Source organism: Ananas comosus, linkage group 15 (assembly GCF_001540865.1).
Source record: "Ananas comosus cultivar F153 linkage group 15, ASM154086v1, whole genome shotgun sequence".
In the NCBI taxonomy this organism is placed as follows: Eukaryota; Viridiplantae; Streptophyta; class Magnoliopsida; order Poales; family Bromeliaceae; genus Ananas; species Ananas comosus.
This window is the reverse complement of record NC_033635.1, coordinates 2,006,818-2,021,604: the sequence shown is the minus strand read 5'-3', so window position 1 is coordinate 2,021,604 and position 14,787 is coordinate 2,006,818. Positions and strand designations below refer to the sequence as shown.

Here is a 14,787-nt window from a genome sequence, read left to right as displayed (position 1 = left end):
AGTTATCTCAAACTTTTCAAGATTCTATTCCTCAAGACCCACAAAGTTGTTTTGTTCAAAGATTCCTCCTAGCACATTGTATGCACCCCATCCATGACAACACTAGTTTAGGCAACTTAAACAACAAGGGCTACTGCCCATTCTTTTTACTAGTATACCTTCCAGCATAAAGGTACAGATCAGCAGGTGGCTTATAGAGGAACTTAGAAGCAAAATAATTGTATCAAAGAGGTTTAAACATCCCTGGTGACCATCCTTTTGGTCCTATGCTTCTTCTAACCGAATAACCGAAAGCTTGCAAATACTATAAAAAAAAAATGCTAGTTTAGCTTTTGCTTTTCCCAGGAAAAGGTTGTTAGACACCTAAGAAAGATAACACTGAATAAAGTGAGCCACAATGAGAAATTGAGAATAGCTCTCACCTTGCAAAAATCCTGAGATATTTAAGGGTATCAGGAGGCAGAATTGCCAGTCTCAGACTGCACAACTAAACTCCAAGCCTCAACACTCCGAACAAATAATGGCAATCAAGAACAACCTCTCCAACAACCGTGAGCTAACCATCGAAGAGTTCAAGGAGTGGTTAAAGAAGTTCGACACTGACAAGGACGGGCGAATCAGCAGAGATGAGCTGCGAAAGGCCATCCGTAGCAGAGGGGGGCGGTTCACCACATGGAAGAGCATCCGCGGCATTCGTCAGGCCGATACTAACCGTAACGGGTACATCGATGATGCAGAGATCGAGAACCTTGTTGCCTTCGCTCAGAAAAACATGGGTCTCAAGATAGCTGCATATTAGCTTCATGACTAGTATAGTTTGGTCAGGTTTGGCTGGTTGTTAGTACACATCTATGCAAAGTTTGGCTTGTGATATTAGGGAGTCTGCTTCTCTTCTTAGGTTGTAACATCTGAGCAACTGCAATGTTTTTGTCAGTGTTTGCAAGTGGTACTCAGATATAAAGAATGGTTTATTCTGGCTGCTGTGCTGTAATATAAATCAGTAATACATAGTTAAGAGAGAAAGCTAATTGAAAGGAAAAAAAAGTTTCAGAACAGTTCAGCATTAATAGAATAGAAGGTAATTTTCTCCAATACTTCCCATCTATTTTGATTAAAGAAGGCACCAGCTCAACCCCAAAAATTGAAACTCAGATTTCATCGCTTAGGAAACTACAAAATCAGACAAATCTCTGGAAGAACCTTTGGACTGTGTCTTTACAACATAGAAAAACAGGGATCGGATGGCATATTTACATTGGAATGATATCCAGACTTGGCAAAATAGGGAGGGGGAAAAAAAAAAAACACTTGCTGACCATCCGGAAAAAACAATGCAGTCGTGAAGATGAATTAAGTCTGAGAAATTTTTTAGGCGATGTACAACACTATTTTCTTTTTCTAAGCACTGCTATAAATTTCATCAGCATGCCACCTCAATTGAACAGAGAATACATTGGATATATTATTGTGAATAATGTTTCATATATTTGCGAGTACATTTCCTGGATATACAATAGCTAAATGTGCTAGATATAATTACATTACTCGTATGGCCGCAGTACAAAAACAAATTTGACCAGTGCTATATACAGGTTCAAGCTGAAGATCAATCAGTCTCCACCATAACCAACAGTGATCGGTCTGCAAAAGTTGAGAATTCATTTTAACAAGATGAGCACAAGCAAAACGTGGCAGTGCGAAGAAATGAATTTTCGCAACACGAAAACAACTCCAAGCACCATAGCGAAACAAATTAAAGCTTGAGCATTTTAATTTAGTCATAGAATCCCTACAAATGTTCGAAGTAAAATCTATCTAGAGGAAAAGAAAAAAAAAAAAAAGTTTTCGTGTAGCTGCACAATAAATTATCTCTCTAGTCTGAGATGGCAAACGATAGCTATTCTAGCACAAGCTCAAAAAGTGTTTTGTCGTTAATATACTTATACTTATTCCGTACATCGTAAATTCTTCTTTGAGTCCGTGTTATATTAAAAAAGCCATTAGTTAAATTTCTGTTTTAGCTTTGTATTGTAAAAGTGATTTTCCAGCTGTATCTTAGTGTTAATGTGTATGAATTTCTTACAAGAATGGAGCTAAGCATAATATTTACCTGAATGTCAACAAACGGTTGTCAACCACCACATGCCTGCATTCTCCGGCTTACCTCTCAAGGCCGTTAGTTTGATTCCTCTTGCAACTGACGAGCTAATTTAGGTTCATATGTTGAGTTCAGGTAGAGGCAATCTCCAGTAATTCCAAGAATTATAGTCCTCCTAAATTCAAAAAAAAAGAGAGAGAGAGAGATAAGAGGTGCTTACAGAACACTTAGTAAGCCATAGAAAACAAAAATAAACTCTCAGGCAATCCAGCTGGGTCCAATGATTGATATTTCAACTAAAAGGAATGAACTGTTATAGAGAAGTTCGCATGCTGTAGACAAGGCTGAGCTAACTAGTTAACGCGAGAAAACAAGATATGGACATTACGTGACCCTACCTGTTCCGAGGAGGACATTGGTGGAAACATCCCATTGACTAGTGCATGCAGCGAAGAATAAGATTTTGTATCGACTCGACGGTTCACTGCAACTTCACCCTATACATTTATGAAAGTAAGATATAAAAAGAATACTTACGAACATTGATACATAATGTATGCGCGAGTACAAATATTCAGCGGCATCATTGATGATTCAGAAAGTTTCCTTCATACTATTGAACACTTGAATCTTCATAATCTTACCTTCGGATTAATTATAAAGATCTTGCCTATAGGAATCCCCACCTTAAGGTAACTAATCTCATCTGTATCTCTGTTTCCAAATCCAGCATAGAAGGGGTTGCAATCTGATGGGAACAATGCTTTGATAGCCTGGCAATTATGAAAAACAAGAAAAGAATGCAAAAAATTGCAAGTTAATTCTTTTTCCTCAGACATACACCTTCTAAATAAATACAAAATTCGAACCACATCTATATGAAATGCAGTCATTACTATGGACAGCCTCAAACAGCTCTGATTCTGCCCTGAACTGTTTTAGTTTATTTAGTAATATGATTAAAGAATTAACTTAAACAATAAAGACCTAGATATCTAATAACCGGGATCAATATGTCAAAAAGTTTTTACATTTCAGCTTATCTTAAAGCAATAGCCTGCAACAAGCCCAAGATTCCAGCAAATAAGACAGTTGTGGTCTAAGAGATCCTTTCTGTTTGTTAATCTACCTTGGATTTCTTAAGTTGTGTTTTAATTTTTGGGCTTTACATAATTTGGTAGATGCAGCTGCTGCTTTAGAGCTTCCCATCATATATTCTCAACCTTCAAGTCCACTTAAATGACAGAGATTTCACATCTTCAATCACCAAATTACATGATTTTTGGGCTTTACATAATTTCCATGCTACAGATCAGTTCTAACAACAATAATGGATTTGGCAAATTGATGCTTCAATGTGGAATTTCTATTCATGATCTCAAAATATCAGTTGACAACCTTCCTAGTTGCTACAATCTTCTAAGGCACCAGAGAAGCTTTGATATTATGAACCTCGGTTCTATAGCTTCATCCTGTTGATGTCCTTAGAGAAGAATACAAAAGATGATTTCCAGCACTCATACACATTATGTATAAAACAAAAACAAACACATATTCAGAGAATTACGAAGAGTGCAGGACTCACCTCTAGGCATGAAATCTTGAATTCATGCGGAGCTCTTCTGATAACTACAAATCATAAGAAAAAGTCAAGTAACAAAATTACAGAACATTCTTGATATAACAAATTAGCGCAGAACAACCGGAACCTTTTCTCTATACAAGAGACTCAACAAACGTAGATGCTCGAGAATGTCAGTTTAATCGTTTATGTAATTAATCGCTACACAAAATTCTCATTGACTTTTCAGTGAGCAGTACTCTCATCGAGCACACTGAAGAGCCAATGAGATCTCTGGTAGCAATTAACAATTTAGGTGGTCAATACATGAGAAGAAAACAATATATCTTTATTGCAACCTTTCACTGGAGATAAAGCCACCAAAAACATTTAATAGGACAGTGTTCACCTTCTCTGTACAGTGAAGGAAAAAGTCCATCAGGCGATATGACAACAGGACCATCTGGGAGTGCTTTCCCATCCTGTACATCAGAGTGCAGAGCCAAAGAGTAGATTAACGGGAATGAGAAAGAAATGAACTTAAAAAAAATGTTAAAAGAGGTCATAGATAATCCTTTTGATGCATAGACCAGCTATTACCTGTTTAAGGTTGAAGAGGAACTGTCTCGTCAGATGGGCCTGTGAAATAGCACGTGCACTGAGAAAGAGGAGTTGGTATCCATTTTCCTGTAAAACAACAACAGAAACAGCTAATTGTAGACAAACTATTAAGGCATTTCCGCTTTATAGTGTCAAAGGAGCCATTTTCTGGAAACTCGAACTTTTAGCGAGGCGTAAGCAGCCATTTCCTATCAAAAGGTCACAAAAATACACCACTGCCAACACCCAACCCAAAAAAAGTCAACACATGAATATTTAAGGAAAATCTAGGACAGTCTAGGAAAGCTAGCACTAAAGAATTTTTAAGGAACTTTTGCGCAATTATTTTCCAGCAGAGAATCTATGAATGCTAGCAGCTCACTAGATGCAAGCTTTAATAGAAAATAAAATTGGACTCTTATTGCCAATTCCAAATATTTACAAACGACTCAACAGCTAGGGTAAGGGTCTTTCAGTTAGTAATGATACATAGAAGTTCTTGCATCTAGAGAAGGCAGTGAGTAATGTAAGATCACCAATGCCATCAGGGTGATAAACAAGTTCCTCCGAAGTCTTTATTTTTTTCACGACAACAAAAAATTGAATATTTCAATAAAAGCTTGATTAAATACAAAGGATCAAGCTGCAATATCAGGCTAAAAAAAAAGAGGTGAAGGACCATGGCACAAACCTTGATTGCAGAAAACAAATGCGCAACCCCAGTCTGAGACCAATCTATACCAACAAGCGGCATGAACTGGCCAAGGACATCTGATCTGTAGAGAGGATATAAAATAATTGAAATTACTGAAGTGCAGAATACACTAGTCCCATGAGAATTTCTACAGAAACAAAAGGACTCCATAAATCAAAAATAGTAACATAAACTTGATGAATACCCACTTGTTGTCTCAATAGGCCTACTGATACTACCAAAGTCAACCGGTCAGATCACATAATTTTCAAGTATAGGACTTACTTAGTGATTGTACCATCTACATCTGAAATAACAATGCGAGTATTCCATTTCCATAGATAAACCCTAGCATCCACCTGTTGAAATATAAATTAATCAATCATGTGAGAAACTAATTGTCCACCGGGAAGTAAGATTATGTTAGGAGGAATGAATTTGATAGCATTAACCTGCTGCCGCCCGAGCATCGCAGTTGAGAAGCTGAAAGTAATCACATTCCTACCCTCCTTGAGGTTCAAGGAGGCGAGCTCCTCAGATGTTGGGGTAAGTGACTGCACCTTTCTTGTCATACTCCTGGCACTTTTGGAAGAAAAATCTGCTTTTTCTTCAGCACTCTCACGAGCTGTGCGGACAGTGCTTATGGTCCTTGATCTTTTGAAGCTGAATGGCCAGATCCTCCAGCTGGCACCAGAAACCACAATGGCCTTTGAAGAGTCCCTCTTTGAGTTTTTCTCAACTCGTTCCACGGCTATCATACCTTTAGGCTCAATTATTTCCTGCTGACCAAAAGAGACCATGCCCAAGACAATAGTTGCAGCCGCATCCCAAGGAAAATAACGACCAGAAATTCTGACAACTAGCTTATCATTTTTCACGAGTGATGAACCCAAAGCACGAAATTTCTCTAAATCTACCTTCTCAGAATCAAATGCTCGCCTAGCTGCATCCTCTCCCATTCCTTCATATAGCAAGTGTTTGCTGAGGGATAACTCTACACCAAACAAAATAAAAATAGAAATAAACACAAATTACACAACTAAATAAGGGGCGTAGATGATGTGTAAGTACCTTCATGAATGATCAGAAATACTATTCTGCAAAACTTGCTAACATACAATGTAATAACATAAGCGCACAAATTCAGAAGAAAACTTAAGTTCTTGAAGAAAATCCAGTCAACAAACTAAAAGTTGAAACATCTTTTTTTGGCTTTCTTGTATAGCAGTTTGAATTAGAGAATATACTCACCAACCATAGGATTAAGCATTATGTCTTTATGCTTGCCCTCATGCTCGGCAGGAACTGTACCAGCAAGTTCCAGGTCAAGATGACCTTGGTCTTTATTATTATGAGCATCAGCATTCAAATCTGAAGAGCCTGAATCTACCCTTTTGAGAACATCCAGCTCATAAATTTCATGCTGTGAACTCAATGAGCAACTTACAGGGGGAAGACTATCTGACCTCTCAAGATCATGTATCTGTGACCGAATATTGGGCAAAGATTTCGCTGACACTTGATTTCCTCCAAAATTCATCCTAATTGTGGGAATACTAATTGGACTAGTTGGAGGCTGCGATGAACTGGAAGAAACTTCAAAATTTTCTTCATGGCTTGCAATTTCCAGTTCATGCCCCTCGACATCACCTTCTACTAAATCATCTCCAGTTCCTTTAGAAACAAAACTTTCCGGGTCACTGAAAGCAAATTGACCGTCCTCTAAGTTATCAGAAAATGACACACTGGGCTTTGATACTTCCATCGATCTAGAAATCTCATTGGGCACATTGTCCCACTTATCTCCATCAACGAAACCAAATTTGTTCGTTTCACCCCCTATAATTGGTTTTTCTACTTCGTCTTGTGCATTTGAATTGGATTGATCCGAAAAGTCTGACAATTTTACTAATCCTATGTTTTTGTTAGAGTTAAGAGGCTCGAGCAATGTGGATGTCAGCAGAGAAATGGTAGGTGCAGTTTGTCCACTGTCAATCTGACTTTGCATACCAGTAACATTAATTTCCTCCAAATCTTCTTTGTCCCCATTCAATTTTTCAGCTAGTTTATTAGGACCGCAAACTTCCAAATTAGAAGCCAACGAATCTACATCTGGTGAAGAATTACCATTACGGCCACCAAAAATTTCTTTGGAAGCATCATCATGAGAGGAACCAACACTAAAGCCATTTGAAATGATATTTACAGAAGAACCCTTATTTTGAGAAGCTCGAGAGTTTTGCAAATCGGAATCCTCAAGTGCTGGTTCTTCCACATGATGAACATGGGAAGCATTCACATTTTCTTTCTCTCCTTGAGCATCTGGTTCTGCTTGTGATTTTACATCGAAAAATATTTCACTTCTCTCAAACATAACTTCAGAAGAGTCTTCAAGAGATATATCCTTACACAAGGAGAGATCTGCAGCTTCATCCACTATATCAGTGGGACTTCTATATTTAAAACTTGATCTTTGTACAGGTTCTTGGTAGCTGACAGAAGATATTGCGTTTCCTCCACCTTCAAGTGCAGAAACACTATTGCGTAAATCCTCATATCTTTCACTAAATGAGTCTTCTGTATCACTATCATGCGAAGCCGAACCAGGGAAATGTTGGCCAATGCCATTTGATTCTGCCACTCCCATTAAAGAAGCTATATGAGACCTAACATCTGTATTGCCTCTCTCCACTCTATAAATCTCTACGACTTCATGGGTAGTGATTTCTTCAATATGTGTCTCCTTTCCCATAAAGCTTCCAGAACTAGTAACAGAAGAATCATTTTTAGCTTTATCTATGACCAAATCATGGCTTGGACCATCAACAATGCGGTCCTCAACGGCAGATTCTGATGCCATTTGACCACCGGCGGAAGTAGATTCTCGGTAAATCTCTATAACTTCCTCGTCAACTCTTACACATAGAGGCTTATGATCACTCATCTCTTCCAAACCATTTCTTCCATCAGAACTTCCCTCAGTATTATCATTGATGCCCCCATCACCACGAGAATCAACAGTCTCATCACAATCGACGCTATATTTTGGCGAAGATGTTCCAGAACCTTCTTCCTTCCCAACACCGCAAGCATTCACATTATCACTTTCCAATATGTTTATACAAGATTTATCCGCCCTTAGATCTTTAGCCGAGAGATTAGTCGACCACTTCATCTCCAATAAGTCGGCAGCAATCTCCGCGCGCTGCAAGGAACTCACTCTATCCACATTGTCGCCTTTATCGCTCCCCTTCATCGACCTTTTACCGAAAACAAAGCCAAGAATAGTAGACCGCTTCGCGCTCGTCTCCGCCGGTATCTTCCCATCCCCCACTTCGGTTTGTGCAATCGGCTCCATCGAGCGGGCTTCGAAATCACAGCTCTGCATCTTCGTCAACCGCCCTTTCTGCACACTCTCATCCTTTTCATCGCCGGACGAAACAGGAGACACAACAAACTCGTCTCCTTCCGAATTCGCATCCCTAAGGAAAAAGGCTTCTCCTTTATGATCCAAGTACATGTCGAATCCGGCGTCGACTCCATTAACAGATATATTAACAACTTTCTCTTTAGTCTTAAGAACACCTTGGAATTTACCGAACCGGACGTACCACGGCGAGCTCTTGAAGGTCCCGTCCTGCTGCTGGACGACAACAATGTCGACGGCGCCTCCGAACGGGTGGAATGGGCCGGAGACGGTGTAGACGCCGCGGGTTATGTAGCTGCTGAGCTTCTCCACGGCGTACATCCTCCAACAATCCCAAATTCACAGCAACCCAGATCATAAGATCTCGAGAAGATTCAATCTCTACAACAAACCTATACAAATTTCTCCAAATTTAAAATAAAAGAGCCTCGAAGCAAAAGAATCCTGAACGAGACTCCCTGTTTTAGGATAACCACGAGATCAACGAGCACCAAATCCCGCAACGAGCCTACAGATTTCGTCTTCTTGGATAAATTCCAAAATTTCTTAAGAAAAACCAAGAATTACAGGCTAAATAATGAGAAAACGAGCGATCTCAATTGGGGAAAACCGAGCTCACACGCAAGAACCGATCAAAATCTCGTCCAAAATGCGATCTTTATCGCTACCCATTTGGGGAAAAAAAAAAAAAAAAAACTTCCCAACACGCAATCGCGAATGGGATATCGTGAATTGATTGGGAAGCGTCCAAGAACACGCTCTCGTGAGATCGAGAAAAGGCGAAAATCTACGAGGCCGAGCACGCGAGAGAGAGAGAGAGAGAGAGAGAGAGAGAGAGAGGCCGCGGGGATACGAAAAGAGGAGTTGGGAAACCGAACCGAAGAATATTCGTATTAAAATCCGGCGAATAAGGTCGAATTTTTTGTGTTTATTTATTTGCTTAATTAACTAATTAATTAATTAATTAATTAATTAGTTAACTAATTTAGTAATTTATGCGAGCGCTCGGATCGAGAGCGGTCTCTTTCCGCCCCGGTGGAAACGATTTTTTATTATTATATATATCCTAATAATAATACATTACTCCTCATATTTTCAAATTTTTTGTAGCAAAATAAAAAGTGTTAATGAGTAATAGACAATTAAGCATATGTTTGGGTGGTAAAATATAATACGTAAATTATTAACATAATGTATAGACCCAAAGTTATTTCAATAATTAAATTTCAACTTATTTATTTTTTGTAAAAGTTATTAAACTTTTTTAGTTAAAAAAAACCGAACAATTTTTTCGAAAAGTTTACACTACAAAAGCCAAAGTAACTTTAAATGGATAAGTAAACCATTAATCGAGTTAAATTATGAGGCCTTTAATAATTATGATTATTATGTAGTTTGAACAGTTGAACTGGTTGAACCAATTAATGCGAAAACTAAGACCTAACGTGATCAAGCGATCCTCAATTTATTATGAAGCAAAGGGGATTGGTGGGAAGGACATGCGTATTTTCTTAACGCTCACACCTTGGTTAGGAATGGTAGTTAAGAGTTACTCAACACCATTATTTTTTGTCCTTTTTTATTTAATGCTGCATGTAGGCTTCAAATTAAACTTATTTTTCTATCTTTTGAGAGACCGGTAGCGTGTTATCGCTTCATTTTTTATTAAAAAAATAAATTTTGCTAAAAATATAAAGCAATTAGACTTCAAATTTGAAATATCCGCTGTACTATAACAAATCTGACACTTGGCCAAAGAGCTTGATAGTTGGTATCCGAGATTCAAATTCGAATCCTAATTGATACACATTTTTAGCTAAGTTTATTTTTAAATAAAATAAACGAACTTAAGAACGCTTTAAACAATAACTAACGACACTTCAAAGTCTCAACAAGAATAATTCCGACGTTTGTAAAAGCGTCGAGTAAAGAGTTATTAAATAAATATATCGACGCTTGAATATAGTGTCGAAAAATTTTTATTAGTATTTGATAAAAATATATTTATTGACGATACTTTATCATCGTGTCGACACATGTCAAATATTAAAGACGTCAGAATAAAGTAATTAGACTCTAAACTTGAAATTTGCGCTAAAACAGCCCGTGGCTTCCAATTAAAAATTGATCTCATAAGAACGAAACTATATATACATGCAGCAAGAAGGATGGTTTTGGCTGTGAGATATATGATTCAACGGTTGGTACTATTAAATATAATCTAGACTATATGCACATTCTGAAAACTAAATTTTATAATATTTCAATAATACTTGTCTGATGATCAAATGGTCTTAAATTTACTGTATATTAGCCTTTAAAAGTTGTCAAATTTTAAAACATCTAAATGTTAGATAAATAATATCGTAAAATTATAAAATTCTAAACATAAAAAATTTGAATAGCGTAGATCAAATTTAGCGGTGTAAACAGAACGGTTACTTTAGAAGCGGTATTTGGTTTGGTTGAACATATGATTTTTCCATATTGGTTATTACTTTTTAGCGCAGAGAAGCTGTATCTGACTCACATCAAGGTTTCGTGCTAAATTTACTTGGATGAGATAGTTGAGTTGTGCAAGGAACTGTAGCGTATCCATGGCCTAGAATGGTTAAATGAGAGAGCATCTGGTGAAGCATATTCTTTCTTTCATCATTATTTCAGAAAAGTACCTTGTTTGAGCATATATATATAACTAGAAGACATTTTATTTTATTTTTTCAATGTTATAAAAAGGTTTAAAAAAAAGATTTTTATTTCCTAAAGTTTAGTTATATTATGTCGTTTGATTGTCTGGTGATTACTATGGTTGATTTTAGTTAAATTAGTCGTTAACCTGTGTGTCACGCACAGGTATTTTCATAATTTTTTTTATATAAAAACAATAAATTAATTTTAAGAAACAAAAGCCTAATTTAGAAAATCTCACGGAAAAATGTGTATTTTATTATTGCATGCTCAAATCTCTCTCTTATTTTTATCTTTTTTTAATAGTTTAAACCGTTTTTAATTATAATAATAGTAATTGCCCTTAATAAGATTGTCACGTGTCAATAATTCAGCTAGCCATTGAGTCAGCGAATTCATCTATCTAAGTTTGTTGAGCGAAATTACTCTAAATTACCTCTGAAAACTAAGTACTTATCACACACACGCGCGCGCGCGCGCGCGCGCACACACACAAAAAGAAGAGCAAATGACTTTATAAACTAAAGATTGTTATTATTTTCAAAAACCGAAAAAATAAAACCAAAAATCCAGAATCAGAAGAACAAGACCTCTTGAAGAAAATATATATTGGAAAGAAGTAAAAGTTCACATATTTAACAAACAAATATAAATATATCAACCACAATCTAACAAATACGCAAATTAAAGTAGGCTTAAATACATTTATTTGCAGATATATACCTTACTCTGCTGACTATCTATGCCCATTATGTTTGATCCATTTTTGCACTTATTTAGCATAATTGCTTTATAAATGGAAAATTGGAAATTCATGATAATGTTAGCATATTTATGTTGAACATGAAAATTTTGATACCCATTCCCTAAAGCAAGTGGCAAAGGACTTGGTGGTTGGTACTCGAGACCCGAGTTTGAATCCTAGTTGATTTATATTTCCAGCTAAGTTTATTTTTAAATGAAATAAACGAAGCGGGTAGCGTGCTATCTATCTCTCAAAAAAAAAGAAAAAAGAAAAAAGAAAATTTTGGTACCCATGCAATAATAGAACAACAACATTGATGTGCCATTAAGACTACATAAATGCAACTGCTATCCAACAGATAAATGGGCCAGAAATTAATGAGGAGACATAAGTAAGAAATTTCCTTTCAATCTAAAGTTTCAACTGCAATAATTGATCATGAAAATAGTCCCAAAATTCATGATAGCACACTCGTTCAAGTATATAAAGATTAATTGTCTATAAATGTAGATAGTAATCATTAATTAGGAGCTCACTAAGATTGAAAGGAAATTTCTTACTTATGTCTCCTCATTAATTTCTGGCCCATTTATCTGTTGGATAGCACACTCGTTCAAGTATATAAAGATTAATTGTCTATAAATGTAGATAGTAATCATTAATTAGGAGCTCACTAAGATTGATATGTGGGCAAACTATATATGGCTCACAAAAAGCAAGGGTTAAAATGGCATTTACTTCCACCATTTTGCTTCATACCTGCACCTGCATAATGATACATTGCATGATTAGTTATTTGACGCTGTTGATGAAGCAAAGATAAATTTATCATTTCGAGGGTCAGGGATTGGAGGAGAGAAAAATTACCTGGGAAATCTCTTTTGGCATTAGCTGATCACATCCACCTGCTCTAATTATATATACCTGAAAAGCAAACAACAATTTAGTCAATTGAATTAAGACAAATTATGTGCTTTAAATTTAGCTTCTTTTTTTTTTGAATTAAACAAATTGTTACCTTAAACTTTGTGGGCTCAATTAACTGAAAAACTAATGCATCGCCATCAATTAACTCATGAAATACAGAAAATCCTTGCCATCCACCACTTAATCCTGCCTTATATGCCAAGTAATTAGTTTCGAATTCATCCCCTTCTTCGTCCACTAAAGTGATTGTGGCATCGTGCTTTGGAAGGTAGCTGTCACAAAAGTGCTTCGGAAGACCCTGTTTTAATGAGACGAAAACAAACTTAGCATGAAAGAAATTCACATCTTAAACTACAGGAAGGGAAAAGGTGGATAAGTTTTTTGTTATATAACAGCTGATCATTCTATACATACCAACCAGAATCCTCGGATAACATGCGAGTGCAGCATTAATTTTACAAAGCTAGGAAACTTAGGGTCTAGTTGTGATTCAACTTCTTCCGCTTTTCTTTGTGCAGAAATCTTGGATTCATAGGAAGCATACGGTCGATCTGAGAAATTTAGACGCCTGTAAGTTCTTCGAAGAACCCTGTGAACAATAATGAGAGGAAATATATACAATTATTCTTATTGAAAGGGAACGCGTCAAGTTAAGAGAGCTAGTGTAAGGTATGATCACGAACCTCGAAGGCCTCTCCTTGGTATGCAGGGACACCTATCCAAGTATTAAAGAATGAATATTATAGAGTTAGTAGATCTACATCATGATCACCATTGTAAATGTGAAGTGGAGTTATCTTGGAGATATCAAGCACATATAATGCTACTCTTTAAGTCACACCAGCAGGTAGTCGGTGGCTAATCAAAAGAGATGGAAGCTCATTTCTGAGCACCTGTTTTGCCTTTCTTCCTGTGAGATAGCTGATTTCTCTAAAATCTTAATACATAAGAGAACGGCGCTTTTAATATTTCATATTCCACACTCTATGCAGACCCTTCGCTTCGATGACACGTGAAACAGATATTTTCTCTAAAAGCTTAAGCTATTATCAAAGGGTGTTTTTAGTTTTCTTTATATTCAACAGTATTCAGCGGCAGAAGAGTGTTTGACAAACGAAATTATTTGAAGGTTTGCCTGCACAGGAAACTGAATTGAGATTTTGGGCCAAAGTTGTAGAGCTCTAATTCAAATCTTCTGCTTCTACTGCGGTAGATAGTTGTTTTGCAGAACAATAACAAAGAAGCTACAAGCGTTTTTCTTGAAACAGCTCTACTACTTAGAATAGCATTGTGCGCGAGAATCCAGGCATGCTAAACAGGCCTTAAGCTCATGATTCATGAGGTTTCATATACCAAACAATTATCACAACAAAAGAACTCCAATAACATGGTTTTTTAAAGAGCAAGAAGAAATGAGGCATCATACTTCACTAAGCTCACTATCCGGCAAGTTGGCGAGCCGAGGAGACCGTCTCGGGGAGGTAAAATACCCTTCTTCTACAACCCTCCGCTTCCTCTGCTTAGCCTGATTCATCAAAAAGCTCAAATTTTTAAATAAAGGAGCATCAATCAAGGGACAGGAGGAGGAGGAGGAGGGAGGAGAAGAGGCGAGTCGCCACCGGAGAGGGTTTCGGCGTTGCTGCATCCTTGCGGACGAGGACGGAGAGGTGGCGGAGGTTGAGCTCCTCCATCTTCTTCTTGTTCTCCTCTAGGGTTCTCCGCCGAACCTCCTCGTAGGACGAAGCTCGCTTCTTCGCCATTGTCGATAGGACAACGAGGGAGAAAGAGGAATGGAGAGGGAGAACGACCTAGGGTTTAGGGTTTCCTTTTATAAACTCGGGCATTTCGACCGTTAGGTTATGGAATTTGAAAAGTGCGGTGCGTAGTGCGTACGAGGGAAACGTTTGATGCGTCCCGTCCCGGGTTCCAACTTCTAAGGGGTAGAAAAGTAAATTCGACGCGCATGTTTTCGGCCCGGTGGGTTGGGCCGGAGTTCGACGTTAATAGTTTGTGGGCCAGGCCTAGTCCATTTCAAAATTGAAAACAT

At 37.4% G+C, this 14,787-nt stretch overlaps 3 protein-coding genes across 4 annotated transcripts; 1 reads left to right on the top strand and 2 right to left on the bottom strand.

Moving 5' to 3' along the window:
* LOC109721247 (calmodulin-1-like) lies at nt 423-1,317 on the top strand. The gene has a single exon (XM_020248737.1). It carries the CDS (start codon nt 521-523, stop codon nt 797-799), a length of 279 nt encoding a protein of 92 aa, XP_020104326.1. The 5' UTR covers nt 423-520; the 3' UTR covers nt 800-1,317.
* LOC109721244 (phosphatidate phosphatase PAH2) lies at nt 1,438-9,220 on the bottom strand. 2 transcript variants are annotated; one of them, XM_020248735.1, is made up of 12 exons: nt 6,205-9,220; nt 5,871-5,947; nt 5,406-5,732; nt 5,239-5,312; nt 4,951-5,035; nt 4,260-4,346; nt 4,069-4,141; nt 3,684-3,727; nt 2,743-2,871; nt 2,497-2,595; nt 2,111-2,273; nt 1,438-1,641 (listed from the first exon to the last, which is right to left on the bottom strand). In XM_020248735.1, exons 1-11 carry the CDS (start codon nt 8,699-8,701, stop codon nt 2,217-2,219), a joined length of 3,549 nt encoding a protein of 1,182 aa, XP_020104324.1. In that variant the 5' UTR covers nt 8,702-9,220; the 3' UTR covers nt 1,438-1,641; nt 2,111-2,216. The 2 variants fall into 2 exon arrangements, with proteins under 2 accessions (XP_020104324.1, XP_020104323.1); XM_020248734.1 differs by having other exon boundaries at nt 5,406-5,947.
* LOC109721660 (B3 domain-containing protein Os03g0184500-like) lies at nt 12,424-14,616 on the bottom strand. Its single transcript, XM_020249377.1, has 7 exons — nt 14,360-14,616; nt 14,167-14,265; nt 13,424-13,455; nt 13,155-13,329; nt 12,832-13,038; nt 12,681-12,737; nt 12,424-12,578 (listed from the first exon to the last, which is right to left on the bottom strand). The coding sequence occupies exons 1-7, from the start codon at nt 14,498-14,500 to the stop codon at nt 12,567-12,569; spliced, it is 723 nt and encodes a 240-aa protein (XP_020104966.1). The 5' UTR covers nt 14,501-14,616; the 3' UTR covers nt 12,424-12,566.

Bases quoted from the DNA above. Each gene is read 5' to 3' on its own strand.
- LOC109721247 (XM_020248737.1), top strand. From the start codon at position 521: ATGGCAATCAAGAACAACCTCTCCAACAACCGTGAGCTAACCATCGAA.
- LOC109721244 (XM_020248734.1), bottom strand. From the start codon at position 8,701: ATGTACGCCGTGGAGAAGCTCAGCAGCTACATAACCCGCGGCGTCTAC. The intron at 3,728-4,068 runs GTGAACACTGTC...TATGATTTGTAG, and splicing joins TCCTTCACTGTACAGAGAAG to TTATCAGAAGAGCTCCGCAT. The intron at 2,596-2,742 runs GTAAGATTATGA...ATAAATGTATAG, and splicing joins TCTTTATAATTAATCCGAAG to GGTGAAGTTGCAGTGAACCG.
- LOC109721660 (XM_020249377.1), bottom strand. From the start codon at position 14,500: ATGGCGAAGAAGCGAGCTTCGTCCTACGAGGAGGTTCGGCGGAGAACC. The intron at 13,456-14,166 runs GTATGATGCCTC...ATACTTGGATAG, and splicing joins CGGATAGTGAGCTTAGTGAA to GTGTCCCTGCATACCAAGGA. The intron at 13,039-13,154 runs GTATGTATAGAA...TCATTAAAACAG, and splicing joins TTATCCGAGGATTCTGGTTG to GGTCTTCCGAAGCACTTTTG.